Raw genomic sequence first — 23,871 nt, forward strand, 5'->3', positions numbered from 1 at the left:
AGTATGCTATTTTCCCTTGGATGAAGCACTTCCTTAATAGAATAAATATTCTGTCAAAGCGGACAAATAAATAGTCGGATAATCTAGACCTATTTCGTTGCAGATGTCTTGCCTTTCATAATTTCATTTTGTGGGAATAATCTGAAGACTGGCTTTCCTTTGAGAAGAAGGAATTCTTTCTTTGAAAGTAAATGCTATTTCCCTTGATTGAAGACTCTTCGGAATAGGAATAATTCTTCCTGTTTTCCCAAAGAAGGACAAATAATCGGAAATATCTAGAACCTATTCCTTGAAGATGTCTTCCTCTGTCATTTGTGGGAATAATTAGAAGATTGGCTCTGCGAAAGAAGGAATTCTTCCTTTGAGTATGCTATTTGCCCTTGAATGAAGACTCTTCTAATAGAATATTACTCTGTCAAAGCGGCAAATAGTCGGATATCTAGACCTATTACTTCTTGCAGATGTCTTAGTTCTTCTGGTCATGGTTCTGTGGGAATAATCTAGAAGACCGGGCTCTGCAGAAAGAAGGATCTCTTCCTTCGAGTATGCTATGTCCCTTGATGAAGACTCTTCTAATAGAAGATCTCTGTCAAAGCGGGCAAATAGTCGGATATCTAGACCTATTCTTGCAGATGTCTTCCTTCTGGTCATTCTGTGGGAATAATCTAGAAGACCGGCTCTGCAGAAAGAAGTAACTCTTCCTTCGAGTATGCTATGTCCCTTAAAGAGGACTCTTCTAATAGAAGATCTCTGTCAAAGCGGGCAAATAGTCAGATATCTAGACCTATTCTTGCAGATGTCTTCTTCTGGTCATTCTGTGGGAATATCTAGAAGACCGGCTCTGCAGAAAGAAGGATCTCCTCCTCGAGTATGCTATGTCCCCTTGATGAAGACTCTTCTAATAGAGATCTCTGTCAAGCGGGCAAATAGTCGGATATCCTAGGACTATTCTTGCAGATGTCTTCCTTAATGGTCATTCTGTGGGAATAAAATCTAAAAGACCGCTCTGCAGAAAGAAGGAACTCTTCCTTCGTATGCTATGTCCCAGTCGTGATGAAGACTCTTCTAATAAAAGATCACTGTCAAAGCGGCAAATAGTCGGATATCTAGACCTATTCTTGCAGATGTCTTCCTTCTGGTCATTCTGTGGGAATAATCTAGAAGACCGGCTCTGCAGAAAGAAGGATCTCTTCCTTCGAGTATGCTATGTCCCTTGATGAAGACTCTTCTAATAGAAGATCTCTGTCAAAGCGGGCAAATAGTCGGATATCTAGACCTATTCTTGCAGATGTCTTGCTTCTGGTCATTCTGTGGGAATAATCTAGAAGACCGGCTCCGCAGAAAAAAGGATCTCTTCCTTCGAGTATGCTATGTCCCTTGAGGAAAAACTCTTCTAATAGAAGATCTCTGTCAAAGTGGACAAATAGTCAGATATCTAGACCTATTCTTGCAGATGTCTTCCTTCTGGTCATTCTGTGGGAATAATCTAGAAGACCGGCTCCGCAGAAAGAAGGATCTCCTCCTTCGAGTATGCTATGTCCCTTGATGAAGACTCTTCTAATAGAAGATCTCTGTCAAAGCGGGCAAATAGTCGGATATCTAGACCTGTTCTTGCAGATGTCTTCCTTCTGGTCATTCTGTGGGAATAATCTAGAAGACCGGCTCTGCAGAAAGAAGTAACTCTTCCTTCGAGTATGCTATGTCCCTTTAAGAGGACTCTTCTAATAGAAGATCTCTGTCAAAGTGGGCAAATAGTCGGATATCTAGACCAATTCTTGCAGATGTCTTCCTTCTGGTCATGCTGTGGGAATAATCTAGAAGACCGGCTCTGCAGAAAGAAGGATCTCCTCCTTTGAGTATGCTTTGTCCCTTGATGAAGACTCTTCTAATAGAATATCTCTGTCAAAGCGGACAAATAGTCGGATATCTAGACCTGTTCTTGCAGATGTCTTCCTTCTGGTCATTCAGTGGGAATAATCTAGAAGACTGGCTCTGCAAAAAGAAGGAACTCTTCCTTTGAGTATGCTATGTCCCTTGATGAAGACTCTTCTAATAGAATATCTCTGTCAAAGCGGACAAATAGTCGGATATCTAGACCTATTCTTGCAGATGTGTTCCTTCTGGTCATTCTGTGGGAATAATCTAGAAGACCGGCTCTGCAGAAAGAAGGAATTCTTCCTTTGAGTATGCTATTTCCCTTGATGAAGACTCTTCTAATAGAATATCTCTGTCAAAGCGGACAAATAGTCGGATATCTAGACCTATTCTTGCAGATGTCTTCCTTCTGGTCATTCTGTGGGAATAATCTAGAAGACCGGCTCTGCAAAAAGAAGGATCTCTTCCTTCATTTATGCTATGTCCCTTGATGAAGACTCTTTTAATAGAAGATCTCTGTCAAAGCGGACAAATAGTCGGATAACTAGACCTATTCTTGCAGATGTCTTACTTCTGGTCATTCTGTGGGAATAATCTAGAAGACCAGCTCTGCAGAAAGAAGGATCTCTTCCTTCGAGTATGCTATGTCCCTTGATGAAGCCTCTTCTAATAGAAGATCTCTGTCAAAGCGGACAAATAGTCGGATATCTAGACCTATTCTTGCAGATGTCTTCCTTCTGGTCATTCTGTGGGAATAATCTAGAAGACCGGCTCTGCAGAAAGAAGGAATTCTTCCTTTGAGTATGCTATTTCCCTTGATGAAGACTCTTCTAATAGAAGATCTCTGTCAAAGCGGACAAATAGTCGGATATCTAGACCTATTCTTGCAGATGTCTTGCTTCTGGTCATTCTGTGGGAATAATCTAGAAGACCGGCTCTACAGAAAGAAGGATCTCTTCCTTCGAGTATGCTTTGTCCTTTGATGAAGACTTCTAATAGAAGATCTCTGTCAAAACGGGCAAATAGTCGGATATCTGGACCTATTCTTGCAGATGTGTTCCTTCTGGTCATTCTGTAGGAATAATCTAGAAGACCAGCTCTGCAGAAAGAACTCTTCCTTCGAGTATGCTCTATTCCTCGATGAAAACTCTTCTAATAGAAGATATCTATCAACATGGAAAAATGGTCCGATATCTAGATCTATTCTTGCAGATGTCTTCCTTCTGGTCATTCTGTGAGAATAATCTAGAAGTGTAAGTCACGGATTAAGTCTAGGATATGGATTAAGTCTAGTGTAAGGTGGTTTTTTATTTGATTTGATTTTATTTATTTATTTATTGTTTGTTGCCTCCTCTTACTTGAATTAGTTTATTACTTTCTTGTATTTGCTTATTGTTTCACTCAGGAGCTTAGAAGGACACAGTACAGGTTTCTTTCTTCATTAATACACTAATACTATATACATAAAAAGTATACAAGTTAAGTGTATGACTACAAATCGAAGTGTGAGCCTCTCTTAATTTTGCCTAAACCACAATGGGTGAGGCTCTCGACCTCACTTCGCTAAGGCTCTCTGCTATCTCTTCTCTTCTCTCTCTCTCTCTCTCTCTCTTTCTCTCTCCTTTATCTGTCTATCATTTGTCTATTAATGGTAAATTCAATGTTGAGGTTCAATTCAAGGTTGATGTCAAAGTCCAGGTGAAGGTTGAGGAAGTCTAGAGAAATTTGGAGTCTGTGAGATGACGTCATCGATATCCATCATGGCGTCGAAGGTGGTGACTGCAACTGTCTACAAATAGCGATCTCTCTCTTTCTCTCTCTCTCATACCCCGGGGATATGAATTAAAGTCAATTGGTTTTAAATTTATCATAGTTATGGCTGTTACTTCTGGTCCGTCGTCTCTCCGTTTTCTGTGGAGGTGAACAAGCCCCGTTTTCTTTAGTCTAAGCATCACGGCCAACCACACACACACACACACACACACACACACACACACACACAGAGAGAGAGAGAGAGAGAGAGAGGAGAGAGAGAGAGAGAGACTCATTTCGTTCTTAACAGGGAAGGACAGAAAAACTCTGAAATTTGTACCCCCTCTCTATCTCTTATGATAAAATAGCGCCCAGGAGGCTAATATATTAACACAACAGTGAAGCATATACAGAGTTTATTAAATATATTTACAGTTTTTGTATATAAAAGACATGTCTCGAAAGTTCATGTTCCAATTTGCTTATAAATATATTTGGAAGAGTAACGTGGAAAAGCTCAAGACAACCAAACGTCATTTTATGAACGTGTAGCTGACGAACTTGAGGAAGGTTTCTCGTGGAGCGAGGTCAGACAGACAGACAGACAGACAGAGCCCGAGAGGCAGCAGACGTGACGTCACGCGGTTCAGTCGCCAACAACAAATAAATGCCTGCTGCAGATCTGCCAGCTCACGGGTAGTAGTAGCTAGACCTTGTATGTATATATATATAATATATATATATATATATATATATATATATATATATATATATATATATATATATACTCCCGTGATTCTCTTTCACCTGAGAGCTAATGACCAGCAGTTCTCAACTAAGAAATGAAATCTACCCAAACACTATTATTATTATATAAAAAAAATATTTCCTTACAGACTAACTCTTAAACTTAACGTACCGAACGGCACCAATACTCAAGTTCTTCTTGTGGTCTTCATGTAGAGCAAAATAAATAGAAAGCTACCTACAAAAATAACGCTAAAGGATATCTGTCTCAACAACTATGGTGCAGATAATTATGTTTTAGAGGGAAAGTTGGTACGAGACATAAACATTCCACAGGTGAAGAAAGAGTGAAGGCACAAAGTGGAAATGTATGCTGTAGTGCAAGATTAAAAGCGGGTAGACGCTTACTACAAGACCATGATCTGAATTAGGATGGGCCGAAGAATGAGAAATAATATAGGAGAGGAAATCTGACAGAAGGATGGAAGAAAAGGACAAATAAGAATTAAGAGAAAAAGTTTGATGAACATGACCAACAGTATTTGAACAATTTTGATTTCTAACTCGCTCTTAGATGTCAGTTAAATAAAACAAACCCTTAACATCTTCAAATTCACTCTTGTGGTGAGAGAGAGAGAGAGAGAGAGAGAGAGAGAGAGAGAGAGAGAGAGAAAGTCCTTATACGATATAGCTTGGTAAAACAACAGGTAATCATAGCAAAAGGTATAAATGGGAAACTATGCATAGTATTTACATTAAAATAAAAAATACTATAGACTTAGTCTACACAAAAACAGACACAAAATGCATTGTACTTATATCTTAACATAAACTTTTCACACTTAACCCTAGAAACAGGGGCATACATAGAAGAATAAAACAGAACAGAACTCCGCTCTCTTCTTATGTACAATAAACATCTCAGTGGAAAGGTTCGTAATGTTTTTTTATCATAATAATAATGATTATGCATAAGACTATAACTTTTGGTACATAGTTTATTTTGACTTAGGAGTCGACAGGGTATATACCTGACTTGTGAATTTTCACACACACACATACATACATATACACATACACACACACACACACACACACATATATATATATATATATATATATATATATATATATATATATATATATATATATATATATATAAGTGGGTGCCTTTTTTGTTTAGATACATACATGGAACATACGCACACACATGCAAATGGGCGTTCGCACTGGCAGAATATTATGCTACCTGACATACTCCTATGTGTGGAAGTTTGAATCTTAAGTCTACGGTCCCTGTGGTGGGCTTGTTCCATGTGAATAGGGTTCTTCATCTTCTGAATGATAATAATATGACGAATGATAATAATATGACGAACGGAAAAGTAACCTAGGTCAAATCCTAGAAGTTTGCAACACGGAAGGTGTGGCAAGTCTTCTAGATTATTAATTTTGAAAAGAACACCCATGATGATGGCTGATGTACTTGGTGGAAGGGGAAAAAAAATCAAAGGTCAATACCGAAATCCTCCTTTCCTGTGGAAAACTGCGACATCGATCATTTTTGACATCATTCCCGTGAATAATATTATACACAGAATGGCCACGCACAGGAGATTCGGTAGGACATTGCATAAATTCCATTCATTGTCTATCAATAAAGTCAGACTTTACTAAAAGGAAGTCATCCACTTTATTAACGGGATTGATGTCAGGCAGCCTATCGCCACGAAGAACTTACAGTTAAAAGAAATAGCAATTGCTCAGTCATTTATACAATAATGTGGTAACAATACCTACTGGAGATTTCACTTCCTGTGACTAACAATGTACAGCTCATAATTCATAGTATGATACTACTTGATCAAATGGTTGTTATTTTATCTTTTTATTCTGAGCACCAGCGAAATGAGGCGTTCTCCAAGGACACATCATGCAACTGGCCTTGTTATTGGCTCAGCTTCATCATCAGACAACATTCTGATGTGAATTCTGTGCATACTGAATTAGCTACTTAACAAAGAGGTGACACCTTCAAACATGATCTAGACCTGAGTCTAGTAGGATACTCTGCGTGTCATCTTTGGGTGTTCAGTTAGTAGGAGCCCACTGTCTCCCAGGTAAAGCTGTTTTCAGAAAAGTGAGGCAGTAATACAGTAATATGGATATGGCCACTTTGAATTCAGTGCGTTTTACGAGACTACCTGCCAGAGTCATTTCCAAAAGTCCCACAGGGAAGAATCCACCTGAAAGCCGGTGATTGTTCAAACTGTGTTATTTGGTATCACGGCCTCCCCAGAAGCATCTCAGACCTCATCTTGGAAACATCTGTATACTATTCTCCCACAAAACGACCCTTTTTTCTTTCATGTTGGAGTTCACTAAGGCATAAGAAGATACTGTTTCTCTGCCGGAGTTCACGAAGGAGCAGCCAATGAAGAGCCAGGAGCCGTCTCAGATTTCGGGCGAAGGGCTAGAGAGGACGGGGCTCGTCACCTGGCCGGTGGAGGCGTGGTACTGGAAGTCCGTTATGAAGGTTCGGGAGGAGTTGCTCTTGGAATGGGAGTTAGAGGCACGGCCGGATCTCTTGCCCCGACTAAAACAAAATAAACTATTATATGCTTTCCGGTACTGGCGGTTGGTGACGGCGTACACGAAGGGGTTGACCACGGAGGAAGCCCAGGCCAGCACGGAGGCCAGCACGTGCAGAGATGGGACTGCGACCTGCGGAGTAGACAGAGGTGATCAAGGTTTACAAGTTCGGGTGTGGATCTCTAGACTCAAACCAAGCAACTGAGAGTGAGACCTAGACGAGAATAATGACAGGAGACATACGAAATGAAAAGGAAAAGTCAATGAACTAACTTCAAACGCTACACAAAGTGAAAACTCTACTCACACATCATCATCAGCGACATTGACTATCATGAGAGGCAGGAAGGAGACCAAGAAACACAAGAAGATGGTCAGCATCATCCGGGTGAGACGCATGTCCTCTTTCCTGGCCATCTGGGCGCCGTAGCTCGACCCTGTGGGACTTTTGCTCGCTCCTCCTGTAGGGGACGTCGCTGCAGCGCTGTGAGCAGCCAGGTTCCTGCGAGACTGACGTACCTGTGGGGAATATCCATTGTAGTGAACCCAGTCTACAGGCTAATGTCTGTGGTTCTGCTCCAAGTAAGTCTACTACGTCTCTCTGACTTCGTGCTGGGTTTACTTCTAAACGTATGAATTACTTTGTCCTCATATACCTACTGTCAATGCTTAATCCATTTAAAGTTCTTGTATTTTCGCCATTTATAACTTCAACATACATTATCTCCTGTAGAAAAGTTATGTTAAGATTTCAGTGATGACTTCAGAATACCCAGTGGCAATCCTACCTTGTAGTAAATGGCCGAATAGCACCCGATGATTGCTATCATGGGCAGAAGGAATCCGAACAAGAAGAGGAACTTCTTTGGGGATGACCCTCCCTTCTTGAGGATGGTGCAGGAGAAGGACGGAGGATCGAGTCCCAGGCGGCCCCACACCCCCAGGAGGGGCGGCATCATCATGCCGAAGGAGAAGAGCCAGACGACCAGGATCATGATCAGGATGTAAAGGCGGCTGTACACTCGGTCGTAAATGCCGTGGTGGGCGATGAGGATGTACCTGCAAGAATGGAATGGACGCCATTCAGGATCCCGTTTTCTTTCACCCCAGAATGAATAGATCAAAGTTCCCGTTTTCACTCAAGAATATAGATCAAAGTTCCCTTTTTCACTCAAGAATATAGATCAAAGTTCCCGTTTTCACTGAAGAACATTTCATTCCAAAGCTGTCTGCTGCCTGTTACTCAAAGACTGAGGTACTGTTTGAATAATAATTAAAAAAAAAAACAGTTTCAATAATGCAATAACAGCATGAAAGAGAAGAACTATAAAAGTAAAACTGTATCAAGTTAATGAGGTCGAATAGTGCAGCAGCAGCGCCTGCAACTGTGTTCGTAGGAGTGCAAAGGTGCATTCCTTTGCAGGAGGACTTACCTGTTGACTGTTATGGCGACCATGTTGAGGACGGAGGCTGCGACATTTCCGTAGAAGAAGAATGGGAAGACGCTGCACAGTGTGTCTCCAAGAACCCAGGCCTCGTGAATGTATCTGTCGGAAAATGGTAGTACATGGATTGCTTTCAGTGGATACTATACTGGATTCATATCAACCGTGCATCTGATGTCTATGCCCGTCCCTTACGACGCTCCTGATTGGCTGTTGATAAGCCAATCACAGGGCTGGAAACTCTCCTCAGTCTCCGAGAGAGTTCATGTAGGCAGGATGTATGTTCCACCTCTCATGAGGGATATGTTTTTCAAAAGTATCTCTCAGGAGAGGAGAAACATACATCCTGCCTATGTGAACTCTCGAGAGAGACTGAGGAGAGTTTCCAGCCCTGTGGTTGGTTTATCAACAGCCAATCAGGAGCGTCGTAAGGGACTGGCCTAGACATCAGATGCACGGTTGAAGTGAATCTACTATAGTACTACTACTGATGGTGATTCCATTACAGTCAAGTCGTACAACTACTTGACAAGTTAGAAGACTTTTGACATAATTCTAAGCTACTTTGTGAGTGACATTATCACACAATTAAGTAGTACTGATACTTGTCAAGTTAGAAGGGATTTAAATATGATTCCAAGATAGTATGTTAATGACACTACCATTACACTCGAGTCTGACAACTATACTTTTTACTACAGCCCCAAGTTACACCTTTCAAACCTCTCCTATGTCAATTTTCCTTCCGGCGCTGAACGAGCTCGTAGGTCCCAGTGCTTGGCCTTTGACCTAAATTTTATATTCCAGGATCTAGTGGGAGGTGGGGGGGGGGGGGGGACCGTACAATTATGTCCTCAACACACGCAAAGGATGACAGACAGTCAACCAGATTCTTTAAAAAGTCCTGCTCGATAAGTTATCTGATAAAGAAAAAAATACTCCTGAAATGTAGAGATTCCGATGCTCAGGATAAAAATATTATATAAATCTACAAAGTGTTCTGAAAATATAACCCCGATGCCATTGCCAAGCATAGCCTGAAATTTCCCGCCCATCAGCCAATGCTGAGGAGATGGTCATACTACTCTACATTAATCCTGGTTGTGTCCCGTCACTTGTCCTAGACAGCTTCGTAGACGATAATATTTCACGCTATACGTATTTGGAAAATCACTCAAATCGTGTGATTTACATGCAAGAAATTATAAAAATGTCCTTTTTTTCCGCACCGCAAAGCCAGATGTCTGTTATTCACTTACTATGAGATGAAACAAAATTACTGGTTGTATGCCAGTTCGTCTTTTGTGTGTTTGCATTGTTATATTATCGATATAAATAGGCATGTTATGAGTCTTATGACCCAAGAAGAAGGCGTGAGGTTCTTTGTGTATATAAGCATTCAGATATATTACTGAAAATAGTCTGCATCTTTGTATCACTAAGCCTACGGCATCGGAAGCATTTACTTCAGCCAGTCGAGGGCAACCCCTTTCGTTTCTTTTACGGTACCTCCTTTCATCTTCTCTTTCTTCCATCTTACTTTCCTGAACCCTCTCCTAATAACGATTGGTTCAGAGCGCAACTGTTTTGAGGTTTTCCTCCTGCTACGCCTTTCAGACCTTTTTGCCCCTGTATAGAAACGGGGCTAAGCCGCCAAGAAGAAGAAGATGTAGTTTGGAATGTCACCACCAGAGCGGCGCTGCATAAAATTTTAACTAGTCTTATTTGACTGCTTTTATACCTCAGTGGTGAAAAAAATGTAAAAATGTATATACAAAAGTAGAATGCGCCCACCGATATCAACGTGTGAGGGGAGGGTGTGTGATGGATCATTAGTGTCGGTGCAACAACAACCACCCAATGTAACATAAGTGGGTCTACACTGACTAGCGACAATGAAATTATCTTGAAAACATTTACTTTATATGTTTTAGAAGAATATTATGATTTTCATACATAATTATTTGTTATAATTCTTAAATATTTCAAAAATGATGGCATACTTGCAAATATTCGCCTATGCAAGTATTCTTTTGTCAAAGCCAAGATATTGTTCCTAGGCCTAGCTGTTAGATTTCTTTACTTTACACTTAACAGTCGCATCTCTATTAACAATTTCTGGCCAGAAAGCAAATGAGGTTATCTACACATTCTTGCACTTCAAGTTACCGTATGAAAGAATAATTCATACACCAAAAGCGAGCAGAAGGAATTTTAAGAAAATAATATTTTAAACCAGTTGAAAAACAAGTGTTCCATACGTCTTGATAGTTAATACTTATGATATTTCGATTAATAGCCATCTTCTCCATATAATCAAAATCAGCAGCATCTTTTATTTCTCAAAGAACAAATAATCTTTGTAAATAAAAACATAAGTAACAGATTACATTTCAGAAGACTTAGAATATCTTTTAGGCCTATAAATCATTTTGCAACATACAAGCAGCTTAAACGCAGTCTAAAACTTCTACATTCAAAGAAAACTGGTTGTAATTCATATTCTATCGTATTCAGCAAAGAACAGGTAATTTCTACAAATAAATTCATTAGTAACAGATTAGGCTACATCGCAGAAGGCATAGATTATTTCGTTAGGCCTATAAAACATTTTGCAACTTACAGGCAGCTTAAACACAGCATAAACTTCAACATTCAAAGAAAACTGGTTGTAATTCATATTCCTACTTTGAAAATGTTGTCATGACTGTTGAGCTTATTAGGTCTACTGTCATAATGCTGCAGACGTATACTAGTTATGTTGACCAGTCCGGTGAGCATGTAAATGTGCTTTCATTGATGGCCACCGCAACCTCATCACACCGCACTTTGAACTAAGCAAACGTAGAAAAAAAATCAGTTTTTTCAAATCACACAGATTACGAATCATACAAATGCATTAAAGGGATCATATTTATATAACCATAAGGAAAATAGGGCTAGCTGTGAATTCGCCAACTTCTCGACATGTATGACTTTAGAAAAAAAGAAGAAGTTTAACACTACTTGGCAACGTCACGTTGAGTCTGAGAATCTGGACGATACAAAAAGAATGATGTCGCATGAGATTTGAGCCCCACTTTACATACCTACTGTCCTGCCACATTTATAGTTCATTATCTTTATAATCGTGCGTCCGCCGCCTTCACGCCCGCATTAGTGATCTCGGGAATTCTTCACATTTTTTTGTTTACCTTGAAACGCAATTTTTGTGTTGTGGTAGTTAGCAAATTGTCTGGTAAGCAATGGCGGCTTCAGTTTTGACATCAGAACGCCATTATTACGGAGATGTTGGACATCACAACATGATTATAATTATAAACATCTTTCTCGGTATCAAATAAGTTCCATCGTAAAGGCGACGACGCTGTGGGAAGGACGCGAAGGAGCGTAACAGACTAATGCTGAGAGACAGAAAAACAAATGCTACAGGGAGAGATAGAAATGTTACAGAGAAAGAGAGAGAGAGAGAGAGAGAGAGATGGAAGAGAGAGAGGGATGAAACAAATGCACAAGGGAGGAAAAAGAAAAGAGAGGAGGGGAACGAAATCCAATGCAACAGAGAGAGAAAGAAAATACTACAGAGAGAGAGAGAGAGAGGAGAGAGAGAGAGGGAGGGAGATAAACAAATGGTTACAAGAGAGAGAGAGAGAGAGAGAGAGAGGGAGAAACAAATGCTACAAGGAGAGAAAAAGAGAGAGGGGAGCGAAATCCAATGCAACAGAGAGAGAGAAATACTACAGAAAGAGAGAGAGAGAGAGAGAGAGAGAGAGAGAGAGAGAGAGGAGAGGAGAGAGATAGAAATTACAGGAAAGAGAGAGAGAGAGAGAGAGAGAGAGAGAGAGAGAGAGAGAGAGAGAGAGAAATGCATTGTTACAGTAAGAGAGTAAGAGAGAGAAGTTCTAAAGAGAGAGAAATGCTACACAGAGAGGAATATTATAGAGAGAAAAATGCTACAGAGAGAGAGAGAGAGAGAGAGAGAGAGAGAGAGAGAGAGAGAGAGAGGGGTGACGGCAATCCCATCGTCTTCAAGCATTGCAATATAGGCCTAGGTCGGTCTCGATTTCCTTCTGGCTCTAGCACTGATTCATTGCGGCGTGTCGCCATTTTACACTCTAGGCGTAACATCGACTAACACATCCTACTACTTTGGAAGTCAGCGCTCAGAAAACATGTCTAAACGACCACATTATATACGTTCCTCGGTGACAAGAAGTTTCGATGTATTGATACAACGGAAATGGCAATGAATTCTTGTACGTAGGTCTATATAGTAGGCTGATTTGACCTCACTCGGTTTAATGATAGACTTTAGGGTTTCTTGGGTCGTCGGGCAATTGCTAAATGTGAATAAAGGCAGAATTTTTTTTTAAGCCGTTAGGAATAATGTGCTCAGCATAGCGCCACCGAGGAAACTGAAGTCGAATCATGATATAAAATAAGTCACAATACTTTCGTAGATTGTGACCCCAAGGGTTTTAACTCGGTATGTAGACAGCTTTGCGGATTACCGTAAAAAAACAAGCAAAAGACTGTAAATTATTGTGACTTATTGAGATGTTTTCCTCTGACTTTATTGCCGTCCACCCTGACAGAGATCGTGGGACTGCATTTCGGAAGTTAAGCTTGATTAGGCTAATCTGTCGTGGCCATTCTGCCCTCACCCACATAGGATAAGTATATTGATAATATAAAGTCCTTCGTTTTAAATCAATCATTTTGCAATATTTAATAACATCGCGATACACGAGGTCACCATAAAATACAGCTCGGCTTTGTCGATAGCAAGTTGTTGCACCATAGGCCTAACCCACATCATTCTCAAAAAGTGGGTTCTACTTTTTTTCTTTTATGATTTGATGTATTTGTGAATAACAAGACGTAACTGAAACGTATATGTTAGACATTTGCAGAACGAACGGGATACATACTTCCAAGAAATAGTGCCAAACGTAACGCAAGGTCGTTAGTTAGAAATTTCTTAAAACAGTCACTATCGAATAAATACTCCGCTGTTAAGTCTTTCGGCATAGCTGCAACAGTTTCTGACATTACATATGTTATATGTTGCCTATAGACATTATCAACCTCAGTAAGTGGTTGGAGGTTTTCTATAGACGCTGGATTTTGCCAGTCCTCAGTAAAACCCATTATTACTCATTACTCTCTCTCTCTCTCTCTCTCTCTCTCTCTCTCTCTCTCTCTCTCTCTCTCTCGTAAGCCCTTTTGCGCAGTGCAAATCATATCAGTGGAGGTATTAAACGTAACAGCCATAAGTCGATAATGTATTTTTTATCGGTTGGTACTTCTATGTATTGTGTGATAATACACTTGGTTGCGAGGAGGACTACTATCCAGCCAAGTTGGAGTGTACTTGCCGTATACCCTACGTTTTGATAACGTTAAATTGCAATAAGTTGAACTACACGCACACATTATATATTATATACATAATGTGTGTCTGGTGTGCGCATGAGTGTGTATTGCCTAATTAATATATATATATATATATATATATATATATATATATATATATATATATATATATGTGTGTGTGTGTGTGTGTGTGTGTGTGTGTGTATATATATATATTCTTATAGTGTAAGTTTTGTAATGCAATTATGATTGTGGTAATATGATTAATTCACCTCAGACCCTGTGTATCATGTTGTGAAATGAATGTTTTTGTGTTCAGATTCCCAAATTTAAAGATAACATGTGTTAAGTAGTCCAACTTTTCATTTTGAAGTAACGTAAGACAGAGAGAGTGGAAGCTCATACTCCTTTTGAAGAGGGTTGTTGTCACACTTTGAGAATGTCTTAGCTAAGCTGATTTCTTTATCGGTGCAAACACGTGCGTAAGACCTCCCAGGCCCCATTGATTCCTTGAGGACCTTCCCTACAATGATGTTATTCATGGAGAGATGATGTAATATGTTTTCGTCTTGAACTAGATGCTAATCGCCCATACGCTTATGGGGATAGAAAACCTTTCATTCGATCTCGAGACCTAGCCGCTGGTGTGAGGGATAGGATCTCTCTCTCTCTCTCTCTCTTTCTCAAAATCTCTCTCTCGCGCTTGCTCGGTTGCGAGGCTGTTTCATTAACTTAACGTAACTCACATTAATTTTGTATTTGAGAAGGTCACTCAGTAATTGTCTTAATGTATGTGTTGTTTCTGGAATCTGAACATAGTATTATATCTATTAGTTTTGTGAAGGCGCCCACGAAACTGTAAAAGTGCGTAACAGGCCTTTAAGCTGCAGCTGCGTATTCAGGTATTTTACAAATGTTTTGAAGTGCACTTCGAGGTTTTATTTTACCATTGGATAAAATTATCATTTTTAAATACATTTTTCTTTTGCTTTGTTCTTCTGACATATCCATTTTTATATGCTTAATGTTTGTACTGTCAATGCTTTAATTGTTTTCATATTATGCATTATGTTCTTGCATTGTCTTTATTTTGTTTAATTAGTTTGAATGATATTCTATTGTGTAATGGTTTGAATCTAGCACTTGCAAATTAATTTGTATTTAATTGAATTTCATTTCAAATTTAATTATTGCTTTATGATTTAATTTAATTAATTTTCTTGATAAACTTTGATTTAATTTTGCTTAATGATTAATTCAAGAATTAATTAAACTTTTGTTTTCAAGTAATAGCAATTTCCCTGAGACTGTGAATTTCACTTATAAATTTTAATTTAGAAATAAATTTTTGTATTTAAAATTTGTGGAAGAATTTCATTTACTCCCACCAGTATATAACAATATAATATATTATATTTTATTTTTGTTTAGGTATAAATATAGAGTGATAATTGTGCCGTTTCCCACAAATAAATCAGAATCAGGGAAATACTTAGATTTTAAATTGTAGAAGGAGTGATGCCCTTTAATTAAGATTACCTCACACCTATTTTAATGAACTTAGACTGATTGTCTTCTTGACTGTTCAGTTATAGAAGGGATCACTATTACCTTTAGAGTATTCAGTCGTTTAGTATTTGTGATGAAGGGTCAGGTGTCTGGCTGTAGTGAGGTAAGTAATAACAACCAGGTAACTTGAACAAACTGTGGCCATAAGGTACAAAGGGTGGGTGTCCCTAGAACCAGGAATAAAAGGGTCTCTTGTACTAGCAAGTACAAATGGTAAGTGTAGTAACCAGATACTTGGCAATTTGGGTTAACAAATATTAATGGTGTCCAGACGCAGATCTTTGACTACTTCGTGCACCAAGTATTAATGGCATCCAGACCCAGATACTCTAGGCCACTTCGTCACAATATATATATATATATATATATATATATATATATATATATATATATAACTTTATTTATCTGTGTATTTACTTATTCATTTCGCCATCGATTTATACATAGATCACCAGACGAAATACAAAACAAAGGCGATAGGGACGGCACATACCCAAACCGCAGGAGTAATATATAAGACTAAAAAAAATAATATATTTTTATATTTCCAGGAAACCCAGCAAAAGAAAGACAGAAATAAAGCCAGGAGAGCGGGAACAATTGTACTTGGGTTAGAACTGTTTATTTATATATACACATTTATGGATTCCAGTGTATTGAGTGTTACGACCTTCCCTGTGATAGAAAAAAGGTTTCTAAATAATGATTTTTGAAAGGAATGTGCCAGGTTTGTCGTGTATAATATTGAATGAACAGCTTGAGACAAGCATGGTCTCGTTGCATAAGAATGGACGAAGGGTTCCCAAATGAATTATGCCTGAGTATCCTGATGTGTTTTGCTCGTTTGTTCTAAACTGGCACCTGATAATTTGGTTCTAGTTGAAAACTGATCTGTAACGTATATATATATATATATATATTATATATATATATATATATATATATATATACTGTGTATATATATATATATATATATATATATATATATATATATATATATATATATATATTGTGGCATGTTTTGTCGCAGATATACTACTAAACACTTCGTCCCATGCAAGCAACTCGATTATTGTTCCTAAAAGACTCGCCAAAATAATAATAATAATAAATAAATAAATAAAGGATAGATAAAAGACGCTCTCAAAATAGCACCAGCTTCAACCAAGGTGAAGGAAAGTAAACCGAGTTTGTATGGACTTATAAATAAAGAGACGAGAGGAGGACCACCCGAAAAAGGAAGATGATGGATATGGGACTAGGAGGAGGGAGAAGGAGGTTAATGTTAGGTAGACCAAAAAATTACGATGGATTGACCGTGTGAAGAGAGATATACGAGGGAGTTGGGATTGAGCGATGGAGAGGAAGATGCACTGGGACCGGGGGAGGTGGAAGGATGTGTTGAAGAACCATTACAGCTACCCCAATGAGGGGCAAGCTTCTAGACTCAGAATCTAGAGAAAGAAGAAGAAGGAATAGATAAAAACTGCTTTCCCGCCCTTCAAGTTCACCTGGAGGCTGTCAGTGGGAGGTTGATGGTGCAGAAGAGGAGGTCGGAGACACACAGGCTGATGACGAAGGCGGTTGTGGCGTGGACACGAAGCTTCGGGCTACGACTCAGGGCAACGATGGTGACCAGGTTTCCTGTAGGGGGTGACGAAGAAGTACAGGAATTACGTGATGATCAGAAGAGTCTTGTCTCAATGCAAAAGTTGATTAGGAAAAAAAAAGTAGTAGTATAGACAGCATATTTAGAGTAATATGAAATCAAATCATAACCATTGGAATGATTTTTACACCACCGTCAGTTTTTATAAAGAAATGGGCCCAAACAATTATTATTCTTTGCAGTACATTTGTGTGTTTTGATGTCGACAATATTTGTTGGCTCGTCTCACCGTGAATGGCTCGGGTGTTTATGAAAAGGATGACATCGCCCGAGACATTTTTTTTTTCTTTGCGACTATTAATCCAGACAAAGCGAATTAACTGCCTTCCCTGAATTGTTACACCACCCTCGCCTGGGCAGTTGTCTAGTTAATTACTTGTCATGCACGAATACTGTACCATACACAGCTCAGCTCCGTGCGACTATGATGAGGCGCCAACGAGGCAATTAGATAGATAACTGTAATCAGCACTTCTTCTTCTTCAGTCCGAGTGAGATCCTCATCATAATCACTGTCATGTGGCTCAGTTGCATTGGTGCTGAATGTCCCCGAAAATGAGGCTGCTTTAAGCCCCAATTACGCAATTGAAAAGGTCCGCTCGGTTAAATCAAAGTTTACCATCATCGCTTCTCTCATGTGAGCTATTCCTCCTCCTCCTCTTCGGGTTTTCTTTGTTTTGGACGTTTGCTGGGTTTATCCGTCTATGTGATATACATATATATTACATGTATATAAATAGACTGCACTGTACAGAAGGGCAAAGTGAATTAACGTTTCCTCGGAATTTGTCCACCACGAAGTCATGTCATTGGGTCTGACGGCAGACGTGATCTGCACTGGGTTCTGAAGTGCTCTATGAAATGGCGCTCAGGCACGTCCCTGGCAGTCGAGGCCAGATACGGAGGGAAAGGAGACTGATTCAGGGAAATACTGATAGAAAGAGAGAGGGGGGTGTGGGTGAGGGCCGAAGGTCAAGCGCTGGGACCTATGAGGTCGTTCAGCGTTGAAACAGATGAACGGTAAAAATCGTTCAAAGGTGTAACACGAGGAAAGTTTGATGGAAGGCAGAATAATGAAAGGAGGTACAGTAAAGAGAATGAAAGGAGTTGCAGCTAGGAGCCTAAGGAAGGGACGCTGCAAAGAACCTTAAGGGAGAAAGGATTGTATGTTAATATACTGGTTATGTTGCAAGAACTGCAGTATTGAGATGCATGAATGTTTGGAGTTTTTTTTTTCAATTGCTTCTGCTGGTTATATTCAATGCAATCAATTTCCCCCCGCCTTTTTTTTTCTTTCTGGCGAACATTCTAGTAGCATCTAGTACTTGCTTTTCGTTCTTTCAGGATGGGGCACTGATGTGAAAGTGCTTTTATTTCTTTTGAATTGCATATTCTGCCTCTCTCAAGGATGCAGGTTTATCATTTCTTTGTTTCGGACCTGTGTTGCTGGGCATCATGTGGTCGGCGGTCATAATTATTAGCCTGTGGACTGAAAAGAAAAAAAAAAATGCGGTGATCAAGAATGACAGTTATAGTTGCAGCTGCAATTGAAGACAATTGTTTTCCTCTTTCAGTGTATGCGTGCAAAGACCGAAAACTGAAAGTATCATCGTGATGGCGTGACATCCATCCATCCAAATGCTTGATTTTTTTCCGTTTAGGGAAACTCATTTTATGACCCATAATTTCCCAGGACGTTAGAGGAGCATTTTCCTTTTAAGAAAATTCATTTCACGACCCATATTTCCCTGGAGGTTAGAAAAGCCCTGTTCAGATGTTCAGATGTCCAGATCATACGTCCGCACAACTCACTTGAGGGCCACTGAGTCAAACTGGAGACGGCTGCTACGGCAGCGTGCTACCACCATTAACGCCAATGGTACTAAGTCACATCGCGTTGTGCATCCATTAGCCTGTCATGTCATACCCTCACTTAGCTGATATACTTCGATTGACCTTAGTTAACATTCATCCACACCACTTGGAACTTGCATCCATTTAAATGTTCTCGTTTTCTCTTGATGATATATTGAAATATTTAACGTCTGAGTAACCCTCTACGAGTATTCAGTTCCAGAGGAGTGTTATGGAGTAAGGGTGAATTAGTTTTCTCTCAGATCAGCTGCATTCCGAGGAGTCCAATGGGGTTAAATAAGGATCACTTTGTAATCCCTTTGCACTTCGCGAGTCTACCGTTCCTACAATTTGAAAAATGTTGAGAACTCAATAAGGAAATGTAATAGGCTCCGCAATACTAAAATAAGAAATAAAAGATCATAAACTCATTCCAAACCGCGATCGTAGCAGGTGAAGTAGAAACGAGCATTCGAGGTGAAGGTGAAAAGAGAAGGTAATTGTAACATGATTTAAAAGACTTTTACTTGGATATCAAGTTCAAGCTATCACAATGTAACAGCTTCATGATGGACGTGAGTATCTATCACGGGGAAAAGAGCTAAGAATCATAAGTTCAAGCAATAAACAGAGCGAACATTAATATGATTGAGAACAAAGAACAATAAAGAGATCATAATCGGCAGAAGTAATATATATAATATAGTATAGTATAATATAATATTATATATAGATATATATATATATGTGTGTGTGTGGTGTGTGTGTGTGTGTGTGTGTGTGTGTGTGTGTGTGTGTGTGTGTGTGTACGAGAGGCTCCTGTCATATTAGATGGTAGCCATCTCGATTACTGCCTTGGTCACGTCAATGCATTCATCCATCTAGTGCGAGAAGTGGTCGGAAACAAGCCTTCATCAGACCGAGTCGGCTAAATTACTCTCATTACAGCGACAAGTACCTAGACGCCCGATTTGAGTCTCCTTCTCCTCGGAGGCAGAAAGAGGAAGGAAGCCTCGTGGAGCCTGACGGGTGATGCACACAGGGATAGCGGGTGGCCCTCACCAAAATGAAAACACCCTTCGCAATCCACAACTGTCCCTCACACGGGACACTGAGTGAGAGGTGGCTGAACACTTTAGTTGTCGGTCACTTAGTGACCACCTGATGATGATATTACCTTGTAGTTGAGGGCCGTGGGCCAAGGAACAGATCCAGCAGCAATTTCTTGTCCGCTTTTGTTGAATTTTTTTTTATTTTATTCAAGTGGCTGGCCACTTTCCACTAAATCTGTCCCGTAAGCGGCCAGCCTTATGACTCTCTCACAACTCATCTGTCATTTAGTTACGAAGATGAGAAGGAAGCGATGGCAGTCTCCCGTTTTATTGGGGTCACGTGATAAGTTCAATTATATACTCCCGAGGAAGGCAGATTCGAGCGGTTATGCAACAGGCCACAAAGCAACGTGCTCGTTCGTGAGCCTTGTGCGTTTTTAGGGGAAAAGATTCAAAATCTTCGGTGCTGCCTACAAGCTAAACAGATACCCATTATATAGTATATATTTTAGGAGAAGGTAACTCTTCCAAAAATAGGTTTTTATTCAGTAAGCTAGAATAGAGCAGCAGGTGACGTAATAACACTGGACCAGGACTTCCAGGCAAAAGGACATGTACGAAGAATTCTGTCCTTAAGTCAGCTGCGTTTCCATTGTCGCATCTCCTGAGCCAGTGAGCTTCTACTAGAAAGGAAGAAGCCGAAATTGCTACCGCCTTTCCAATAAGCATCCATCAGGCGGAACGCTCACTGCTCTGACGTCAGGGGTGACAAGACCCTTTTGAGGCGAAATGTGATGAGGTATAATTTAGCCCCTGAAATGAGAATCTGAGAATGGGGAGGTTCAAGAGGAGTCCTCCTCACGCAGCCAAGATGGACCAAGCCCTCTCACACCCCCCCCCCCCCCCCCCCCCCCCCCCCCCCCTCCCAAACCTTCGTGAAGGAGTGCAACATCATGCAGATGAAAAAAAAAGAATTGCAACATTCTGGTCGCGGACTATGATCGAGAGTTTGATATTGTTAGCCTAATGGGTGCCTCCAACCAACTCCCAGCCAAGGCTTAATTCTCTCTCCTTCGTGTACTATAGGTCTATATATATATATATATATATATATATATATATATATATATATATATATATATATATATATATCCGTCAACTCGAACATATACTACACATATCACGCATATGTGGCGTTTAGTGCAGAGTCACTTTAGGTAACCTCGCAATCACCGAATCCACTTAAGAGTCCAAAAGGTTTTTCATTAGCACTTACCACCTGGCCCCCGAACTGCGCGATTATCAATCCACCTGCCCTAGATATATATATATGTGTATATATATTTGAGACGGCGGCTGCCCTTCAAGAGGGAGGACTCCTCTTCGTGTGCTGGTGAATCCTACAAACTTACTCCTTATTTTCATCTGTTTTTTTAAAAGTTGGAACCGTTTTACATAACATTAATTTATACCCGAGAGTTATGGCGGTTAATTTTTTTTTCGGGGGGAAGAGTGGAATGAAATACGCAATATGAAAATACGTATAGCCTGTAAAATTAAGTTAAGTATATCTAGTTTAACCAGACCACTGAGCTGATGAACAGCTCTCCTAGGGCTGGCCCGAAGGATTAGATATTTTGACGTGGCCAGGAACCAATTGGTCACCTAGCAACGGGACCTACAGCTTATTGTGGGATCCGAACCACATTATATCGAGAAATGAATTTCGCGTTGGTTGGCCCAAGAATCGAATTCAGACCACCGGATTGGTGGCCGAGCGCGAAAACCACTCGTCCAGCCACGAACTACGTATATAGGCTGTAAGAAAGCGCAGCCACTTCTATATCGTGCCGTCACTAACCTGACCTAACCTAATGCTCAGTATTTGAAATATTGAAGACATTTCCGGCAGAAGACAGACAGACGTAAGTCATCTGTGACATACCTAAGCACCTGGAGCAGGGGTTCGGGGTTCTTTTGACGTTTCATGACCACGCCCCCTTTCAGAGGTTGGGCGGGGGGGGGGGGGGGGCCTTCCCTTCACTCCCACCTTGCATCTGAGTAAACTTCCTCCCCAGATTTAACATGGGGGCTTATGGGGTGGGGGAGGGGGGGGGGGGTTTGCAGACAGAGAAGGGGTTTCGATGGATAGGGGCGAGGTATATCATTACAAAACTTGGTATAACTGGAGTATGCAGTAGACTATAAGAAACTAACATCATAAGACAATTTTGCATCAACTTCTAAAGACGAGTTCCTCACTCTTGTTAAGAGAGTAACGGATATAATAGAGATTTTTTTTATTTTCCCCCAGGAATCGCGTCTTCCCTGGAAATGCTGACGACCCTCTACGGCAGGGGGTCGCTCCCCCCTAGTTTAAGAACCACTGACTTAGAGCGTTCATGGACACGGTTCTGAGAAAAAATCCTTTATTCCTAACTATTTACAAAGATGGCAATGAAAGAGCAAAATTTAAAAAACGACCAAAGTTAACGGAGGAATAAGCACAGCAACAACATAACAGATCAAATATGTATATAGCTGACCAACAACTTCAGTTTCATCATTTGTACTTTTTGTCATACTACTTGCCACTGAGCACCTCAGTGGCGTGATCGGTATGGTCTTGGCCTGCCACCTCGGTGGCCGCGAGTTCGATTCTCGGCCATTCAATTGAGGGGTCATAGATGTGTATTTCTGGTGATAGAAGTTCACTCTCGACGTGGTTCGGAAGTCACGTCAAGCCGTTGGTCCCGTTGCTGAATAACCACTGGTTCCATGCAACGTCAAAACACCGTACAAACAAATACTGAGCGGTTTATATACTTTCCACCCTCTCCTAACAATATCTTTGCAGTGCAACTGAGAGGTTTTCCTCCTGTTACGCTTTGCAAACCGCTTTGGCTTAACTCTGATATTCCTATCATATCCTAAACACACTCGATGCCCTTTTGATTAGACAGTCGTTGAGGACGAGATTCTGTAGTAGTGGAAGGAGCACCTCTGTTCTTCGAGATTCGATGAATATTTAACTTTGCCTGGAAAACAAATGTTGGAAAGATCTCTGCTGCTTTTTCTCCCCCCCCCCCCCCCCCCCCCCCCCCCCCCTCTCTCTCTCTCTCTCTCTCTCTCTCTCTCTCTCTCTCTCTCTCTCCTCCCTACAGGATTGAATCAAAGACAGTTTATATTTTCGGTGATCCAACCCCAAAGTCTTTTCTCTAGCTTCTTGCCCCCCCCCCCCACCCCCCCCCCCCCCCCCCCCCCCCCCCCCCCCCAACCCCACCCCCGGCCTGCTGCTTTCTCTAAACCAAAACCCCTAATTTGAATTTCGTCTTTGCCTCCGATTCCTGCATCCAGCCAACTTGAGCAGTAAGTCTGCTAGTCTTATCCTCGCTCTTCTCTCCTCGTATATATTTCCCTTGGGCACGGGACAGATGAGGTCATTGGTGTATATGCCTGCTCCCTTCAGCATCTGAATGCGGAAGAGTCATTCATAAAGCCCATTCATGGTCATAAGGAATTCCACTCTTTTATTCACTTCTCTATCTCTCTTATCTACTTCACTGATGTCAGAAGTCGGGTTCGTGTTTTCCCTGTGTGCTGACCAGGATAGCTCCTCCGTGGATATTATTTATGTTCCTCGAAAACCACTTTGTTTATTGTATGCCCATCAGGAGCATCAAGTAAATAAAAAGAAAAAAAAAACTGTATCCCCTAAACCATTAAGAGCACGATCCTATTCACTACATTCGTGATAATGAAGTCTTTCTAAGAACTACATAAAAAAAAAAGAAAGACGAGACACTGAGAGATCCTGTCAGAAATGAGCGCGCCATAATCTGTATATATATCAGAACGAATATATGATACTCGTTCTTAATCCGGTTACGATCTAGACAACGAAAGGACTATCCAAACTGTCGCTCGATTCAGAGGTCTG

General features: G+C 40.5%; 1 protein-coding gene across 1 annotated transcript in view; it reads right to left on the reverse strand.

Moving 5' to 3' along the window:
* Positions 1-4,026: 4,026 nt before the first annotated feature.
* Positions 4,027-23,871, reverse strand: part of LOC135222032 (protein trapped in endoderm-1-like) — an 82,272-nt gene continuing 62,427 nt past the window's right edge. The window contains exons 2-6 of the mRNA XM_064260157.1: positions 16,868-17,000; positions 8,400-8,513; positions 7,755-8,025; positions 7,276-7,485; positions 4,027-7,098 (exon numbers count right to left, since the gene is read on the reverse strand). Coding sequence (XP_064116227.1) covers positions 6,829-7,098; positions 7,276-7,485; positions 7,755-8,025; positions 8,400-8,513; positions 16,868-17,000 — 998 coding nt within the window. The 3' untranslated portion in view covers positions 4,027-6,828. The remainder of the gene's footprint in view (positions 7,099-7,275; positions 7,486-7,754; positions 8,026-8,399; positions 8,514-16,867; positions 17,001-23,871) is intronic.

This window comes from Macrobrachium nipponense, chromosome 3, assembly GCF_015104395.2.
Source record: "Macrobrachium nipponense isolate FS-2020 chromosome 3, ASM1510439v2, whole genome shotgun sequence".
Lineage (NCBI taxonomy): Eukaryota > Metazoa > Arthropoda > Malacostraca > Decapoda > Palaemonidae > Macrobrachium > Macrobrachium nipponense.